At 44.7% G+C, this 20,421-nt stretch overlaps 1 protein-coding gene across 4 annotated transcripts in view; it reads right to left on the bottom strand.

Moving 5' to 3' along the window:
* The window catches only part of LOC126352328 (steroid hormone receptor ERR1), a 361,140-nt gene extending 342,173 nt beyond the window's left edge, over positions 1-18,967 (bottom strand). For 2 of the 4 annotated variants that reach the window (XM_050002681.1, XM_050002680.1), the window contains exon 1: positions 18,794-18,939. In XM_050002681.1, the coding sequence (XP_049858638.1) occupies positions 18,794-18,889 (96 nt within the window). In that variant the 5' untranslated portion in view covers positions 18,890-18,939. Of the gene's footprint in view, positions 1-18,793 lie in introns of all 4 variants that reach the window. The other 2 variants (XM_050002679.1, XM_050002678.1) reach the window with 2 other exon arrangements.
* Positions 18,968-20,421: the final 1,454 nt, after the last annotated feature.

Below are 20,421 nucleotides of genomic sequence, written 5' to 3' on the forward strand. Positions count from 1 at the left end.
GGTTGAATTACAGACAACACGAGCCGTGTACCTCCTTCCTGGTCGAATGACTGGAAGTGATCGGCTGTCGGACCCCCTCGTCTAATAGGCGCTACTCATGCACAGTAGTTTACATCTTTGGGCGGGTTTAGTGACATCTCTGAACAGTCAGAGGGACTGTGTCTGTTATACAGTATCCACAGTCAACGTCTATTTTCAGGAGTTCTGGAACCGGGGTGACGCAAACATTTTTGGATGTGTGTATTTCAGAAATGGTCATAGGTAGAAGGCAGCGGTTTGCAGCTTAATGCTCCAACTTACCTAAAGTATTTATTTATTGACGAATGGACTTTCAGTGCTGGTTAGGAACTACTTTCTCAGTTACAAGAAACTAATGCCACAATGTACTGATTAAACTATTAATTAGATACTGAATTAAATACGCTGAAGAGCGAAAAAAACATGTGCACCTGCCTAATATCGTGTAGTGCCATCCGAGCATGCAGAAATGCCGCACCACGACGTGGCAGGGACTCGACTGATGTCTGAAGTACTGTTGGAGGGAATTGACACCATGAACCGTGCTGGGCTGTCCATAAATCCGTAAGAGTACGAGGGGGCGGAGCTCTCTTCTGAACAGCACATTGAAAGGCATCCCAGATGTGCTCAACAATGTTCATGTATAGGAGTCTGGTGGCCAGCGGAAGTGAGTTTAAACCCAGAAGAGTGCTCCTGGAGCCACTCTATAGATATTCTGGACGTGTGGGGTGTAACATTGTCCTGCTGGAATTGTGCGAGTCTGTCGGACATAACTAGATGCAGGTGATCATACGTGGATGCTTACGTACGTTCACCTGTCGGAGTCGTATCTAGACGTATCAGGTGTCCAATAGAACTCCAACTGCATATGCCCCACACCATTACAGAGCTTCCACCAGCTAGAACAGTCCTCTGCTGTCATGCAGGGTCCATGGATTCATGAGGTTGGCTCCATAACCGTACACATCCATCCGCTCGATACAGTTTGAAACGAGACTCGTCCGACCAGGCAGAATGTTTCCAGTCATCAACAGTCCAATGTCGGTGTTGACGGGCCCATGCGAGGCAGCTTTGTGTCGTGCTATTATCACGGGTACACGAGTGGGCCTTCGGCTGCGGAAGCCCATATCGGTGATGTTTCGTTGAATGGTTCTCACGCTGACACATGTTAATGGACCAGCACTGAAATCTGCAGAAATTTGTGGAAATGTTGCACTTCTGTCACGTTGAACGATTCTATTTAGTGGTCGTTGGTCCCGTACTTGCAGGATCTTTTTCGGGACGCAACGATGTCGGAGATTTGCTGTTTTACCGGGTTCTTGATATTTACGGAACACTCGTGAAATGGTCGTGCGGGAAAATCCCCATTTTATCGCTACTTCAGAGATGTTGTGTCCTACCGCTAGTGCACCGACTATAACACCACGTCCAGACTCATTTAAATCTTGATAACCTGCCATTGTAGCAGCAGTACCCGGTCTAACAACTGCGCCAGACACTTGTGTTATATAGGCGCATTGCCGACCACAGCGCGGTGTTCTACGTATCTCTGTATTTGAATACGCATGTCTATACCAGTTCTTTGGCGCTTCAGTACACATTCCTCTACGAGTAATGTTTGCAGTCTAGAACGCAGCTGCAAGAAAGCATTCTTTCAGGTGATGTGGGGGCTGACGTGGGGAGCTGAGGCGAGTGAGAGAAGTTAAAAATTATTACGTTGTCTTGAAGATGACTAGAAAGAAATTGTGTCGCAACCAATCGGAGGTTTTTTTTAATTATTCATTTCTTCAAGGTTGAATAAGCTGTCAAGTTCACTAAAAAAGAATAGGCAATTACACATGACCGGTACTGGACTGTAATCTCTTTAGTGTGGAACCATTTAACTGTTCCTTGTCTGAGATAGAAAAACAACGGTACAGGAAAACAGTGATGAGTGTGGGATTCGAACCGCAGTCTTCTCAATTTCGTATTGTACATGTCATAAGCACATTTATGTCTCTGCCCACAACAGCACGGCGGTAAGGCAACTGTAGACAATAATCTTAGTTTTCTCAACATTACTGGATATTATTACCGAGCGAGGTGGCGCTGGAGTAAGCAACTGAACTAGTATTTGGGTGGACGGCTGTTCACGTCCCCATTCTTCCGGATGTCCTCAAATAGATTAAGACAAAATGCCAATATGGTCCTTTGAAAGACCACGGTCTATTCTCTTCTCCAAACCAAGCTAGTTTTCTGTCGGGGTGTTGCCCCACAATGTTCCGTCCTTTCGAATATTATTCTAATTCCACTTATTAAAGTTTCGTGGAAATAACTCTTAAGTTTCAGGACCGCATGTCAAGGAAATTAATTAGTGTCTCCTTCAGCCTTATGTTGGACATATGCTTAGACACGACAGGAAAACTAGTAACTGAGATGTTTATAAAATAAATTTTCATTATTATAAATGATATTACAAAAATCCTCCTGGAGGTTAGCTGCTCTTTACTTGAGAATACCTTAAATACTCAAAAAGTACCTTCGTGAATAATTTCTTTAGAACACCTACTACTGTTATGCCTTATTATTAATTTTTTAATTTAATTCGTAAATACCATGTTTTACCGCGTGCCATTTGTACGGTTCACTACAGACATAGGAACCAATCTCAGCTAGAGTAAGGCACAAGTTTTCCTTTCTTGTTCTGATCAACACTTTACAATTGTGTGGTCACAAACCGTAAACCGAACGAAGTGGTGAAGTGATTAAAACACTGGGCTCTGATTTGGGAGGTGCCGGGTTCAAATCCCCGTCGGATCATTCTGGTTTATCTTGTGCTTGGTATCCTTGCAACACAGCTTGTGAATGCTGTGATTATTCACCGAGGAGGTTATAGACACGTCCTTCCCATATTTTTCCAATCCGAACTACCGCCTGTCTCTAATGACCTCGAAGTAGACAAGGCTTCGAGCTCTTAACTTTCATTTCATTCATCCAATGAGGCAGAAGAGATCACCATGCCACCCGAAATACTTTTACATGAGATGCAGTTTTCCAGTAGCAATACAAGGTACCACAGATTGGCACCTGATTATTACAGATAATTCATCACCCCAGACAATGTTCTTGATCGAAAATCTTCATAATTATACATGAAAAGCCCGAAATTTCCGATGTTCTACAATATTAATTTACTTCGTTAACAGTTTTTCGGCTTACAGAGCCATCATCTGAGCTTAATATCGTCGTCAAAGAGGATACAATACTGGTGAGCAATACGACATAAATGACATTTACTTTGTATTTGTACCTCACTCTTCATGTGTAATATCTTTTGCTGTGTTGCTCTTTTCAGTTGTCTGTTAGAAGTCCAATAATGGCCTTGTACGCCGAAACCCGGTAACGAAATAAATTAATACTGTAGAAAATATACAGTTTTTTGCTTTTCATTTGGAATTAGCCTGAATCATTCAGAGGATCTATGCATGTAAATCCACAGTAGTGATCAATGAAAAGTAATACTATACTTCCTAAAGGATATGGTCCTAGATAAAATTTCTCTTAAAGAAACCCTTCCAGTTCCTTCTCAAACAAACCACAACAGTGCAAAAAGACCTACTGCGGCAACTGTAAGTCAGAAGAACTATGTTAGTCTACCTTATGCTAAAAAGAGAGAGAGACAGACTCACTTGACCAGTCAAAACCGTCAAAGAACCTCGTACACCTTACTTCACAGTTTTTACTCTCTTCAATAGCGTTCTTCATGTCTAAACACTTCTCACAAGGAAAAGAGTAAAAGTATGCTCTTCCTACCGCATTACGTGCTGGAATCATCTTTTCTGTATTCAACCATTATTCAGAAGATCTGAAGAAAGGAGTTCCACCATTAATGTTTTGTTTATACATGCAGGTCCCGTCGTAATGTTTTCGTTTACATGGAAATTAAACTAGGCAGTCGATTTCTTAGTAGTGGTCTTCTTGTAACTGGAAACAACCATCCTCACTTACCTGCTATTGCTACTGGGAATTTCTCTTTTTCTTCCATGTTGTGGTCAGCAAATGAAATTTTCGCAATATCTCTGGAACCAATTGTATCAAAAGACATCTCTAGTAAATCAGCAACCACTTCCATGGATGAATAAATTAAACGGGTACCGCAATTTCGTCCGAGTTGTAAGCCTGCAGTCGGATAATACCTATATTGTCAGAAAACTCGTGAACGACAACATTGTCGAGAATTATGTTAGCACCTCTAGAGCACAGAAATGTCACCGACGATGACGAAAGCTCTGGTGAGGAAGAATGAAACTTTACACATGTTTGATAGTCTTCGGATATCTGAAATTTTCAACGGATTTACGTGGTAGGTAACATTTTGTTTATGTATGTTTGTAACTCTCGATGTATACTGCTCACAGGCAATTGTGTGTGATGTTTATGCACAACTTACAGACAACAGAATAATGCAGAATCTCATTCATTAAAAACATCTCAAAAAATGGCATAGTACATAGAGAAAAACGCATTTAAAAATGGGAATCATTTCCAGAAATGCGTCGTGCGAAATATAAATAAAATAAAATCGTTACTGGTAGCATAAAAGTTATTTATAAACAAACCCATGGTTTCACACTTACAGGCTTTCACAAACCGTTTCTATCAGATCAAAACATTAAATCAGTGTTTACAAGTCCCTGTAAAGAGTGTCTCTCCATTTTCGACTATCATCATCAAATGTAATCTCCATCATGGACACATCAAGGACGACTTGTATTGTTTTTCAAGGTTGCGCCACCAGTGTCACTGCAGCCGGCAGTTGTTTACGAACACGTGTATCACATGTGTTCCCCATTCAAGATGCAGTACCGTCTGCACAATTTTTACCCTAAAAGTTAAGGTCAATCTGTGTAAATTAAAGAAGTATCTTTTGACTCAATACCACATCAACATCATTCAGTATTTCATGGCAGGGAGGACGCAAGGTGTTATCCTGGATGGAGAGTCACCGACAAATGTTGAAGTAGTTTCAGGTATCCCCCAGCGAAGTGTGACGAGACAGGTTTTCGTCCCTGGAAAATACCGGTATCTATGACGAAGTGCTATCTGAAAAATACTCCAGAATATTTGGTTAGATATTAAAAAGATTTCAAAATTGTGCAGATATTGTCAGATTGCTTCAAATGTTCGAAAAATAAAACTTGTCATTCATCTCATCCAAATATCTGGGTGTAGCAATTTTTAGAATATGGAATGGAATGATCACATAGGCCCAGTACAACGTAAAGCAGCTAGCAAACTTCGGTTGACTGAGAGAATTCTGGGAAAATAGAATCAGACTACAAAGTAGATTGTTTACAAAAAACTCGTGCAATCCATCCACTGTTAGGCTCATACTAAATAAGACTAACCGGGGATACTGATCATATACTAAGAAGGAAAGCACGAATGCTCCCATGTTTGTTTGACTTACGAGAGAGCGACACGAAAAACCTGAACTGGCAGATGCTTGAAGACAAACGTCAACTATCCCGGTAAAGCGTACTTGCAACGCTCCAAGCACCGTACCGAAAGAGGTACCCAGGCATATATACTACAGGCTTCGGCATATCGTTCCCTCACAAGGGACGTGTTTCTCACCGTGAAGCACACACCAACGGTGGCTTCCAGTGCAGTGTACACTCAGACAAGAGATGGTACGGCATACGGAACTTTGTCACCAACGTGATCTGCGAAAGCAGCGCTCGCCATCTGCAGTTGTCGGCTACACCGTTCACCATGAAGCATGTTATGCATATTTATAGTGTTCGTATGGAGTCATAAGCTCTGTCGTAATGCGTTTTAATTTTTTAAATACGCTCGTTTACAAGCTCGAACCCACTCTCTTGAACGGAGAGCGCTCTTTTTCATATGCAACATTGATTCGCTATAAAGACAGGGTTGATACGAAAGATATAGTCAATATCTGCAACATACATGGATCGAATTTATTATCAAAATAGTGGATGCATATAAGACATAAAAATCATGAGAGATTTACATATTTTCTTCCGTCACCAGCAACAAAATAAAGCGTTTGCATTTTTTGGATAGAAAATGGTATAAAGGCACTCAGTCTCCTGTTGTGTTATTACATACTTAGTATTTTGGACAACCTCCGTTCTTCCTAATTACCTCAAAAATTCTCTTTGGCTTTGTTTTGTTAAGGTTTGTAGTTCTTCCAATGAAATTTTCGGCTACTCTCCTCGTATCGCTCTTTTCAGCTCACATGCGTCCTCAAATTGCCTTCTACGCGATAAACACGCCTTGCAATTATTCTCCAAACGTTTTCCATGGGTTTCAAATCCGGGCTTCGAGCAATCCAGGGCAAGAAAGCGATATCTTTATCTTCAAACCGTATTTTGGTTGTAACGCAATCATGCACAGGTGCACTATCTTTTTGAAACATTCGACTTTCGTACCATAGTATAGTCAATTCTGTCTCTAGCATCTCAGCGCACATGTTCATTCTAATGTTCCGCCAAGCAGTGTGTGACTTATCTTTTAGTGCACAAGGGTTCCTAAATCATAACACTTCCACCACCCAAATTTCTGCTCATTCTTACCGGCTGCTCTGTCCTTAGATAACGCCGATAACATTGAAATCCATCCAGCCCATCTAAATCAAATTACGTTTCGTTACTGAAGATCACTTTATCCCATTCTGAAGTTTCAATGTGGCCTGTTCAGGTTTGGTTATTAGAGCAGATCTCTGCAGTCGTTTCTTGAATGCAAGTTGTTTGTCATTTGACAAATTTTGTCGTACACGTCGAGCAGTTACTGGCGACTGTAAATCAGCAACACGTTGAGAAGAACGACGGTTTCTGGCCCTTGCTTTGGGCAAAAATTAAAATTTTTGATGCCTCAGCTAATGATCTACGTTGCCCATATTTTCCGTTCCGTCCATATCCTGCGCCCAATCTAACTAAATTATGAATCAATGTCCTTGAACGGTTCAACTTCCTGGCGATTTGACGATTGGACAGTTCCATTTCCTTGAACGCATCCATTTTTGCTTTTTCATCTCATGATAAACTGTTTTCCGTGTGGCACTGTCACAATCGTAGTTTATGTACATAACAAGCATTATCACTAATGGTGTCTGTTTTCTACCTGCAGCAAAGGCATATACGCGCACTCTAACATCACACAGAGCCGACTGCATTTATAATGAGTTGCACCCTCTACAGCTGAAACATTGATGTCTTGTTATATACTGCACTACTGATGTCCAAAATACCATTTGACTGCATTCGTCGGTGTACTGGATCTCAAGCTACTGCATATGCACTGTGCGCAACTGCTCCAGTCCACAATGTTTACTTTCCTAAAAATATCCATGCCTTTACCCTGATTTCCACTACGTCATTGAAGGACATACTTTTATCAAATTAATAAGAAAGCTCCAGAGTCATTCAGAAAATATGGAACTGAATATAAAATATTTGCAGAAAGCGAACCGGCGGCAAACCAGTGCCCAGCCGGTGTCTATATACGTTATATTGAAGTTGAGGGTTGTTATATCAATTTCTGTCTTTGTTATTACTATACCCAAAATGCTTTAACTGCTGATTTGTGATGTTGTTGTTGTGGCCTTCAGTACAAAGAGTTGTTTGTAGCAACTCTCCATGTTACTACTCTACGCTGTACAAGCCGCTTCATCTCCAAATAAGTATTGCAACCAACATCTTTTTGATCCTGCTTACTGTATTCGTATGTTGGTCTTCCTCCATGATTTTTACCCCCAACACTCCCCTCCAGTACGAAATTGGTAATCCTTTGTTGTCTTAGAATGTGTCAACCAATCCCTTCTTTTAGTCAATTTGGGCCACGAATTTCTTTTATCCTCAATTCTGTTCATTACCTCCTCATTAGTTATATGATCTACCCATCTAATCTTCAGCATTCTTCTGTAGTACCACAATTGAAAAGCTTTTACTCTCTTCTTGTCTGAACTGTTTACCGTCAACGTTTCAGTTCCATGCAAGACTGCGCTCCATATCAATACTTTGAGAAACGACTTCCTAACACTTAAATCTATGTTCAATGTTAACAAAGTTCCCTTCTTCAGAGACTTTTTGTTGCCGTTGCAACTCTAAATTTTATATCTTCTCTACTTTGTCCATCGTCAGTCATTTTACTACCCAATTAACAAGTCACCAACTACTTTTAGTGTCTCGTTCCTAATCTAGTTGCTTCATCACCGTCTGATTTAAAAACTACACTCCACTGCTCTTGTTTTGCTTTTGTTGAGATTCATCTTATATTCTCTTTTGAACACAGTGCCCATTCCGCTCAGTTGCTCTTCCAAGTCCTTTGCTGTCTGCGACAAAAATTCAATGTCATTACTTGACCTTTAATTATAACAATCAGTTCTGATACAAGTTCGTAGCACGCAAGTTATAATGCAAAAAAGCACGAATTACTAATACCCTTTAACCTTCGATACGATTTTTCGGTCAGTTTATTATAGCAAATAGAAACAAAAACAACACTTTTTCGAGGGATCCTCGACGTGTGTGCTTTGGAACAGCATATAATTTTAACGCGCACACTATAATATAATAACCGTAGAATACCTGCTTCAACTGCAAAATACGTAATCAGTTATGGAGTCTCCCGAGTACCGCCTGTGACGTAAAAACCGATCTTGCATGTGATAGGTCCGTTCTTCTCCAGAAGCAAATGTATGACTTATCTGAGTCCGTCTTTCTCGCTTGAGAAGCTCCGCAACATGAAACACCACTTTTTGACGTAACAAAACTCATACAGCTCCACGTCCACGATCGCTTTCACGTCCTGTGTGTGTGTGTGTGTGTGTGTAGAGGGGGGGGGGGGGGGTGGAGTGCACGGATCGAGCGAAGAGAAGATTAGACTAATTACAGCACGCTCGGGGGCATTTAAGCAGTTATTCCTCCTGCGCCTCATACGCGATTAGCACGTGATTCTCTGAATACGCTGTACAATGCGAAGTACCTCTAAAATGGTCCAAATGGCTCTGAGCACTATGCGACTTAACTTCTGAGGTCATCAGTCGCCTAGAACTTACAACTACTTAAACCTAGCTAACGTAAGGACATCACACACATCCATGCCCGAGGCAGGATTCGAACCTGCGACCGTAGCGGTCGCTCGGCTCCAGACTGAAGCGCCTAGAACCGCACGGCCACTCCGGCCGGCGCGAAGTACCTCTGTCATGGCTTATGCAGTGGTATGAAGAGTACGGATGCAGGTAAAGCTGTGGGAAAAAAAGGACAGCGTTGGAGCTCTGAGCAGTTCTCTCACGGGACGTCACAGGCAGAACATAGGCGCAACCATATTGTATAGCGTCAAACATGGTATTTGGTGGATTTTCTTTCTCACAGATTAAGCGGTATGATTCAAGCTGTTTCAAAGCATCAGAAAATTGATCTCTCGAATAAGCGTAGTTTTAGCTACGATTTGTGTTAATATAATGACAGGAAACCATACACTGAAGACCCAAGGAAACTGGTACACCTACCTTATATCGTATAGGGCCCCCCAAGCACGCAGAAGTGTCTGCTGACATGCAGGGTCCATGGATTCATGAGGTTGTCTCCATACCCGTACACGTCCATCCGCTCGATGCAATTTGAAACGAGACTCTTCCGGCCAGGCAAGATCTTTCCAGTAGTCAACAGTCCAATTCCGGTGTTGACGGGTCCAGGTGAGGCGTAAAGCATTGTGCCGTGCAGTTATCACGGGTACGCGAAGGGGCCTTCGGCTCTGAAAGCCCATATCGATGATGTTTCGTTGCATGGTTCACTCGCTGACACTTGTTGATGGACCAGAACTGAAATTTGCAGCAATTTGCGGAAGGGTTGCATTTCTGTCACGCTGAACGATTCTCTTCAGTCGTCGTTGGTCCTGTTCTTGCAGGACCTTTTTCCGACCGCGGGTATGTCAGAGATTAGATGTTTTACCAGATTCCTGATTTTCACGGTACAGTCTTGAAATGATCGTGCGGGTAAATCCCCACTTTATCGCTACCTTGGAGATGCTGTGTCCCATCGCTCGTGCGCCGACTATAACACCACGTTGAAACTCACTTAAGTCTTGATAACCTACCATTGGTAGCAACAGTAACCGATCTAACTATTGTGTCATTTGTTGTCTTATATAGGCGTTGCCGACCGCAGCGGCGTATTCTGCCGGTTTACATATCTCATTTGAATACCCATTCCTATACCAGTTTCTATGGTGCTTCAGTGTATATCGGTCGGTAACGGCTTCGTGTAGTTGATATTTTTAGTGTTATAAGTTGTGCGCTACGAAAGTATACCGTTTCGTTACTATGGTACAATATGACCCATCAAAAGCGTGTTTTTTTGGTATAATTTGCACATTAAATATCATATAATGACATTTTGGGTACAGCCTATACACAGTATACCTATAACACATACGGAGACCTGTTTGTAACGTCAATCACATACGGAGACCTGTCTGTAACGTCAATGCCGTGGCGCCGTTGGTAGGGTCGTGAGCTCTTCAGTGGTACATTGAAAGGCAGCAGGTTCGCGTCGCTCTCCTTCCAAATTCTCTTCCATTTCTTTTTTTCTAAAAGCTTCTGGTTCTTTCTTATTAATTTAATACAACAATTATCTCAAAAGTCGATGTTATGTGCCCAGTGGCCAGAGATCTATGAACGTGACTGGCAGTCTATGTCTGAAAATAAACACACGTTACATACTGGAAGGTTTTGCTATTATGAAACTTTCTATAAAATAGACATACACTTATATCTAGACTTATCGACTGGGCCGTCCGCTGTGGCCGAGCGGTTCTAGACGCTTCAGTCCGGAAACACGCTGCTGCTAAGGTCGCTGGTTCGAATCCTGCCTGGGACTTGGATGTGTGTGATATCCTTAAGTTAGTTAGGTTTACTTAGTTCTAAGACTAGGGGACTGATGACCTCAAATGTTAAGTCCCATAGTGCTTCGAGCCATTTCAACCATTTTTATCGACCAGCTCATGTTTATATCTTGCTAGTAAAAATCTTTTTCAGTGACGGTGGGCAGCTTCGAAACAATCTCTTTTACATTCGAATGAAATTACGAAACGAATCTCGGTCTTAAAATCGATGTGACCAAGCACGTCATTTCACAGTGAAAGAGCGGTCTTGGTTGCAACACTGTATTTTTACTCTATTTATATTTCGCGTTTCACCTTATACATAGCATCCTCAGATTAGCCTAGGAGAAAAAAATACGAAAGCCGTATTTTTTTTCCCGCAGGCCGATCTGATTATGTCAAAATAAGACTAAACGCATCATCGGAGGATAAATAAAATTAAAAAAATTCTGTTTTGCAACCAAGGCTGTTTGTTCTTTCATATTGTTACCGCTTGTCGTTGTAATACACCGCCACGGATTGGAAAAACGTTCTTTTATTTCAGAATGTTGGTAGTGAATATAGCATACGTAATATGTATATTTTGCATGCGCAAACTGATATTAGACATTACACATTCACCATAAAAAACTTAAAACTGAAAATGAGATGGGGATTCAGTTGAGTTTGCGAGTAACTACTTGTAGTAAGTATTCCAGCTCGTTGCACGAGATTGTGTAATGTTCGTCTACCAGGAGATCGCAGTTCGAGCCATCGACGAGTCCGAAATCTCCTTCGCGATTTTCTCCGCTCTTCTTCGGCAATCGCTCACAGATTTAAGACAGCTATGTTACGCTCGTCCATTTTCATAACGAAACTGCGTAGTTGGCGAGCCAAATAAAGGTGCAAACTGCCGCCGGAGAGCGCTGAGAGCACAAATCTCGTTAGGTCAGATGCCCCGTCACGTCTAGGTCAACGTTAGCTGGCTCGTCCCGTGTGAGGCCGACTTAGAGACGAGTGAGGAAGGAGCTCTGGTAACGTTACTTTGGCCGACCCCTGTGCGATGACGAGGCGAGGCAATGTCGGAGGGACGAGGCCGCACTGTGCGGGCAGGTTTTCGCGAGCGCAAGAGGACCAGGGGCAAGCGCAGGCGGAGGCAGGCAACTCTTTGCGCACGGCGGCGAGGTGCAGGTAGCAGGCTGAACCCGGACCAGCCGCTCGCGGTACAGTCCGTGCACAGCAGAGCCACCTTCCCATCCGCCAGCTCCGCTCTGCTCCGTCCTGCGCGACTCCGTCGTGGGTGGAAAAAATCTTGACAGCACGAAAACACGGAAAACTGCTACACAGCTGGAAATGCGACAGCTTTTAAAAGAAACTAATTCGGTTCGGGGCAGTTCAAAGCACATGCTACCGCTAGTAAATCACACCGTTATCTAGCACCCCTTCGATTTCCGCTGGAAGTTACTGCCGAAGACAATTACCGTACCGTTCTCGACGACAGCCTGTTGCTTAATTCATCTCTTACGAAACCGATCACTGGCTTCGCCGTTACAACGCGCGTTACACAACGCAGCCTCCTGACTAAGCATGGTTACATGAATTTTGAAGCATTACCGATTGATTACCTCCGCATGAAATTTTTCGTAGCCTCGCAAGAAATAAAAACACACGTCAGGCAGAAGGCTGTGTCTTCTCTGTCCAAAATGAGCTCCTGCTTTGGAAAACTCCGCTGCTCAGTTACGCAGTGACCATTACGTGACTACGTCCTCAGTGACCATTACGTGACAACGTCCTCAAACTCAATGCAATCGCGCACCTTTGAAGTGAACATCATCATGTATGCATAAAACTACCGTGCGTTCGAGAGGAGTATTTCTAATACCCGCCCACCCAACCAGAAACAGATATTTCGTGATTTCCCTAAATCATTTCAAGTGATTGCCAGGTGGCTCCTTTGATAACGCCACAGCTCAGTGTCTTTCCAACACTTGTGCAGTTTTGCTAGTGTTCAGGGTTTGGTTCGTTTTAAAATTACTGCAGTATTAGTAACGGACATTCAGTATTGGCTCAGAGAACATGTCACAACAGTTCTCACTCCGTGCGTGCAAGCGTTTTGAAATTTATGAACACTCTAATAGTGGAAGAAGGGGGACGGGCTATAGATAGTGGCACAGCCCTTATTACACGCGGGAATAATATTCAAATCCATGCAAGAGAGAAGCCATGTACTGTCATCATCACTAACGTTATAACGATATATTATAGGTATAGCATCTTCATGCCGCGCTCCCCTCACGTGTATTCTGTGCTGATCGATCAGTTTCGGTGCCTACTTAATGAGATCGTTTTATGCAGCACATTAGTTTAACGCAAGGAGTTGAATCACATGGTAATCTTACAAAAAACACGAACATAGTTCAGGAGATAATACTAGTGATAATATGGTCCACACTGAAAGGTGAATGTCATACAAAGGACTGCATTCTCAATTGCTCCTAAGGCACAGCAATTTCCAACTATCGGGAATGGCAATGGCGCAGGCGATTATTTGTTTCCTATTAGGCGCTACTCTCAGTTCGTTCAAAAATATCACCGTGGTATTCAATGCAATTTTAGGTTCTTTTTACGACTTTCCAACATGCTGAAGTAATTGCGGGTTAATCAATATAAGAGAAAAACAGCCAAAGATGCAAATTTCACTTTCGTTTACTTGATGACTAGTTTCGGGTCGGGAACCACTTTCAGCTCATCTAGATAGTCAAAATGATATCACCCAAGATACAATAACCACGTCAAGATAACAAACGTATATCTATAATAAATTGAACATGAACAGTTACAGGGTTATCTGTATGCTCTGAAATTGTTCATTTGCAGTTTGTTAAACGTATATGTTTGTTATCCTGACATAGTTCTTATATTTGGAAAATAACATTTTGGCTATCTGGATGATTTGAAAGTGGATCCCGAGCCGAAACTAGTTACCAAGTAAACGAAAGTGAAATTTGCAACTTTGGCAGTGTTTCCGTTGTATTTATTATGTTCTTTTTTGACACTTTTGGTTTGCTAATCGGAGCTGGTGGTTGCATTCTACTTAACCTACGCGGAAGCGCTTAAAACGCGATTATACAATATTTAACCTGCGACCTTTGATTGAAACGCAATCGTACAGTATTTAACCTGCGTCTCCGGATTTAGTAAATAAGTGACGAAAGGCCGGGTTACGCAGGTATCAAACGCTACAAGATTAGTGAAACCTTGACAAGAAAGTATATGTTTATCTGAGTTTAAGATTGGTGTACCCTTGACAAGGAAGTACATGGAAGTACATGTTCATCTGATCTTTCCTTTCAGAATGGTCCAAACTGACACCGCTTTACGTACGGCCGTTTCCTCCTTCAACATCATCTAATCGCAAAGGAACATAAAAGGAAAACCTTACATACCAACTCCGACAGCACTTCGATGCTTTTCTGTCTGTATGTTATTGGCAGATGCTTAGTGACCGAACAATTTATTATGGACTCGTTAACTTGTGAGATTTAGCGTCGTCCCTAGGAGTTTGTCGAACGGTACAGTGGCTGACCGACGACACAGGCGCTACATCTCTCTTCGTAGGATGGTCAGTGTTCCTCGACATCCGAGAAGCTGACCATGACAGCAGCACGGCAGCAGCACATGAAGGGCTTCAACCATGCCCTGCTGACCTGCACCAAGTCCCTCGCCCACTGGTCAGTGTTCCTCGACATCCGAGAAGCTGACCATGACAGCAGCACGGCAGCAGCACATGAAGGGCTTCAACCATGCCCTGCTGACCTGCACCAAGTCCCTCGCCCACTGGTCAGTGTTCCTCGACATCCGAGAAGCTGACCATGACAGCAGCACGGCAGCAGCACATGAAGGGCTTCAACCATGCCCTGCTGACCTGCACCAAGTCCCTCGCCCACTGGTCAGTGTTCCTCGACATCCGAGAAGCTGACCATGACAGCAGCACGGCAGCAGCACATGAAGGGCTTCAACCATGCCCTGCTGACCTGCACCAAGTCCCTCGCCCACTGGTCAGTGTTCCTCGACATCCGAGAAGCTGACCATGACAGCAGCACGGCAGCAGCACATGAAGGGCTTCAACCATGCCCTGCTGACCTGCACCAAGTCCCTCGCCCACTGGTCAGTGTTCCTCGACATCCGAGAAGCTGACCATGACAGCAGCACGGCAGCAGCACATGAAGGGCTTCAACCATGCCCTGCTGACCTGCACCAAGTCCCTCGCCCACTGGTCAGTGTTCCTCGACATCCGAGAAGCTGACCATGACAGCAGCACGGCAGCAGCACATGAAGGGCTTCAACCATGCCCTGCTGACCTGCACCAAGTCCCTCGCCCACTGGTCAGTGTTCCTCGACATCCGAGAAGCTGACCATGACAGCAGCACGGCAGCAGCACATGAAGGGCTTCAACCATGCCCTGCTGACCTGCACCAAGTCCCTCGCCCACTGGTCAGTGTTCCTCGACATCCGAGAAGCTGACCATGACAGCAGCACGGCAGCAGCACATGAAGGGCTTCAACCATGCCCTGCTGACCTGCACCAAGTCCCTCGCCCACTGGTCAGTGTTCCTCGACATCCGAGAAGCTGACCATGACAGCAGCACGGCAGCAGCACATGAAGGGCTTCAACCATGCCCTGCTGACCTGCACCAAGTCCCTCGCCCACTGGTCAGTGTTCCTCGACATCCGAGAAGCTGACCATGACAGCAGCACGGCAGCAGCACATGAAGGGCTTCAACCATGCCCTGCTGACCTGCACCAAGTCCCTCGCCCACTGGTCAGTGTTCCTCGACATCCGAGAAGCTGACCATGACAGCAGCACGGCAGCAGCACATGAAGGGCTTCAACCATGCCCTGCTGACATGCACCAAGTCCCTCGCCCACTGGTCAGTGTTCCTCGACATCCGAGAAGCTGACCATGACAGCAGCACGGCAGCAGCACATGAAGGGCTTCAACCATGCCCTGCTGACCTGCACCAAGTCCCTCGCCCACTGCTCGAGGCGCTGCTGCGTCCCCGGTTCGTCGCGCTTATAAATGGCAGTATGGCCGGAACAATGGGAAGCTAGAGGACGCTTCGTGCTTGCGTGAGGAAGCAGTTGCGCAGTTTGTGCCGGGCGGCGACTGTCTGGCGGCGGAACGCGGGACAGGTAACGCAACAAAAAGCCGGCGGCACACTGCCCGTCGGCCCGGCGGATGTGGCTGCCGCATAAAGCGCCGCCTTCCAATTCCTGCAGCTCCCCCCATCCCACCCCCCACCCCCTTGCATCGGCGTCTCGCCTCCCCACAGTAACCCATCTCGCCTCCCCACAGCAACCCAGCTGTTGCTGGTTTCCAAGGGTTATGCCTTCCTGCTTTTCGACCTTCGGTACAAAGTTTCGCTTTCTGACCACCAGGCGTCACATAAGACGAGCCGCTCCTAAACACATTTCTCGGACTTGGTAGCGTGTGGAGAAACGTATCTCCCACGAAATGAAGACAAAATGGAAAGTATGAAATTAGTCGCGCTCCGCTACAGTGTTAAACAAAAAGTACTGCTCTGGAAGTAAAGTGTTTCGAGTCGGCGAAACAGAAGACATCGAGTGTTTACAAAGAAAGGCTGCGAATAGCCACAGGACTGCGTGCATTCCACAGTGTGGAACAGAAACTTTGAAATGCTTGTATACACACGAAGAAAGATGCCATACATATCGCGGAGAACTTGCTTACAGAACTCCAGGAATGGTCTTTCAAGGCAGTTCCAGACGCTTATGTCGCGTATAGAACGTGCTTATGTCGCGTATAGAACGTGCACATATAAACACCTAGCACAGAGGAGTACAAGCAGTCTTTCTTCCCATGCTCCATCCATGAATGGAACAGGAAGAAATCGGAATATGTGCCGCCCGCTGTGACCGAGCGGTTCTAGGCGCTTCAGTCCGGAACAGCGCTGCTGCTACGGTCGCAGGTTCGAATCCTGCTTCGGGCATGGATGTAGACTACGGCCAGTTCACAGAGAGTGCAGTTGCTTACTGTCGTTTCGGGAATTACGGAAAACTTATTTTGGGTAGCGCAAGAGATTTCAACCCAGGCTCGGCGTATTGTCAGTCAATCAGTCATTCATTCTGTTAGTGCGTTACTTCGAACTTACGAAACTATTTCCACTATTTAAGTAATGTACGCAGAAGTTGTGCACAGACTTAAAAATGTGTTCACAAAACAGAACTTTCGCCTGCAGCACGCACTACGTGATTAACCGGTTCCTTATGAAAGTTCTACTATTTTCGTAAGAAGAACAAGTCTGCTTCATGGATAACCATGAGAATGGTATATCGTCTGTAAAACTACGTATGCCTGCCGATTACGCCCTTTGATTGTCTATATAGTGTTAGTTTCAATAGGCATAAAAATCTGATGCACCATTCGTAAGTCTGCAGCACCTGAAAAACGAAATGTTCCGAGAATTAAGGTACATTCGTAATATGCTGGACACGAAATCTAGGGAACCGTGATACGAAACTCTGTGTTGTCATACCCGTGAATATTTTCTGTGGATCAAAATTAATATGCTCATAGTACCTTAAACCAGACCATACATCATTCCTTCTCTCATTCTTCGCCAGCACTGAATTGGTGTTCCATTTCTAATTATCGTTATAAAACTACACCTTTACAAATAAAGGAAACAAAGTCGCTGTCGTATATGTGGTCCACTGTATATACAATTAACTACTCTCCGGATGACAGCGGTAGTTAATTTGAGAATTATCCAAATGAAAGTGTAAACGTATGCGATTAGTAAAATAAGTAATGGAATGATCAATAGGAAGGATGACGCTGAAGACTATGTCTTTTACATGGAACTGTGTTACTCAGATTAATGCTCGTTTACCTTTCCCTTTGACGTGTGAACCAGCTCAGTTATCAAGTCATTCGGCGAGAGGAGCTACAGTTTAATGTGCAATTCCGATCACCGCAGAAATTTTTCACGCACACAAACACTGTCATGGCTGAAAGTCACGTTAACTGCATGAAAATCAGTGCTATAACCTACTGGGAATCGAACTCCGAACACTTGGAACTGAAGTCTCACTGTGTCACCTAGCTACGCACTCGCCCCTACAGCGTGCACGTCACTCATGAAAACAACGAGTGTTTTTTGTTTCTCTTCTCCACATGTATTACGTTGCCACTGTGAAAACTACGCCCGTCTTCTCGTAGATGATTTAGTCTCATTTCCCTCAGAGACGAGAGTCGGAAGTCCTCGGTGAGCGCTAGCTAGGTGGCTTGTCTCCCTAGCAATCAGTGTTTTCTTGCTTTGCGCGCATCTTCGCCTCCCACTACGTGCCTTGTTGCCATCTCCTTCGTCTGTTTATTTTTATACCTTGCAAAGTCACTGCTTGCAGCCTGAGGGCAGCAGAACACATGTAGTAACAGAAAATTAAAGTTCTTCTGCTTACACCATTGATCTAAAATGTTTTTACGGAAACTCTAATTATGTTATACATAAATCACACGTAAATGAAGCGACGTGAGTCATTAGCATCACATTCTGGGGACTAGTCTTTGTCATTAGATCGGGACACAATGCCGGTGCACAGCTATTACCTTTTTGTTACACTTCTGTCATCTTACTAGACATAAGATGGTACGAAGAAATAGGAAGGCGTGATTTGCACACATACCATCCGTAGCTCCCCACAATCTCGGTTCGGTACGTACTTCATCGTAACAACAATGTCGTCTCTTTGATAGCAGGGGAAGCAGCAAGTATTTTAAAGACTTTCTGCATCAAGGTCGTGCGACGAGCATACAGTACGATAAAAAAGAGATACGTCAGAGTTGTACCGGCAGTCCCTGAGGGAGCAGCGCGTTCGGTACCTACCATATCGTGAACGTCTTTGGCGTCGGCGGCGCTCCAGCTGGCATCCACGGCGTGCCACTGCACGGGCGGGTTCACCCAGGTGTCCATGGCTTCCATGGCGCGCTCATCGCATGCCGGTGGCCACCGTCCCGCGCACACACTAAGTGCAGACTGGGCGCTTCCACCGCCGCCGCCGTAGACACCGGCGGCCTTCGCGGACCACGTGGTAGCCGCGCCGCGCCGCGCCGCCCCGGGTCGCTTCTCGGACGCAGTGCGCATGCGCCACAGATGCCGACTCTCCATTTCACTTTGAAGTGCCGCGCAACATCACACAGGTACGTATCGTAGTTGGTGGGCTCCCGGCGTTTGGAGCGGGAAGAGACGCCTGGAGGTCCGCTCCGTATACATTCTCCGTTGTCCGGCACACGCACATTGGCTTCTGAATATACTAATGATTAAAAACTTCAACACTCCAATAACTCTTCATAACAGGTCGGAGGAAGGCGGTAACAAACCACCTCCACTAGGACTGTCTTCAGGATGGCGGTGCAGAATTTCTGCATCTGCTCCCTTACGCTCATCCTGAGTATGGGACTCTACGTCATGTAGGACTGGACATTTGTCGTCCTTTAGCGTCGATTAGAAACGTTTTGGCAGACTGCGACGAACACTGTTCAACACTATACTGCAAGGAGACACACTATCGGTTTATAACTTATTTATTGGTATTCGGGCCTTTCACCATACAACCGACTTTTGTGTACACATTCTCAGGGAATGCACACTAATAATAACAAGTTTAAAGATACTGATCATATCAAGTAACAGTAAGGAGTATTTAAATTGTAGTTTTACGATGATAAAAGAGTATTTACGCTACTGGCCATTAAAATTGCTACACCACGAAGATGACGTGCTACAGACGCGAAATTTAACCGACAGGAACATGATGCTGTGATTTGCAAATGATTAGCTTTTCAGAGCATTCACACAAGGTTGGCGCCGGTGGCGACACCTACAACGTGCTGACATGAGGAAAGTTTCCAACCGATTTCTCATACACAAACAGCAGTTGAACGGCGTTGCCTGGTGAAACGTCGTTGTGATGCCTCGTGTAAGGAAGAGAAATGCGTACCATCACGTTTCCGACTTCGATAAAGGTCTGATTGTAGCCAATCGCGATTGCGGTTTACCGTATCGCGACATTGCTGCTCTCGTTGTTCGAGATCCAATGACTGTTAGCAGAATATGGAATCGGTGGGTTCAGGAGGGTAATACGGAACGCCGTGCTGGATCCCAACGGCCTCGTATCACTAGCAGTCGAGATGACAGGCATTTTATCCGCATGGCTGTAACGGATCGTGCAGGCACGTCTCGATCCCTGAATCAACAGATGGGGACGTTTGCAAGACAACAACCATCTGCACGAACAGTTCGACGACGCTTGCAGCAGTATGGACTATCAGGTTGGAGACCGTGGCTGCGGTTACCTTGACGCTGCATCACAGACAGGATCGTTGCGATGGTATACTCAACGACGAACCTGGGTGCACGAAAGCCAAAACGTCATTTTTTCGGATGAATCCAGGTTCTGTTTACAGAATCATGATGTTCGCATCCGTGTTTGGCGACATCGTGGTGAACGCACA

Source organism: Schistocerca gregaria, chromosome 1 (assembly GCF_023897955.1).
Source record: "Schistocerca gregaria isolate iqSchGreg1 chromosome 1, iqSchGreg1.2, whole genome shotgun sequence".
In the NCBI taxonomy this organism is placed as follows: Eukaryota; Metazoa; Arthropoda; class Insecta; order Orthoptera; family Acrididae; genus Schistocerca; species Schistocerca gregaria.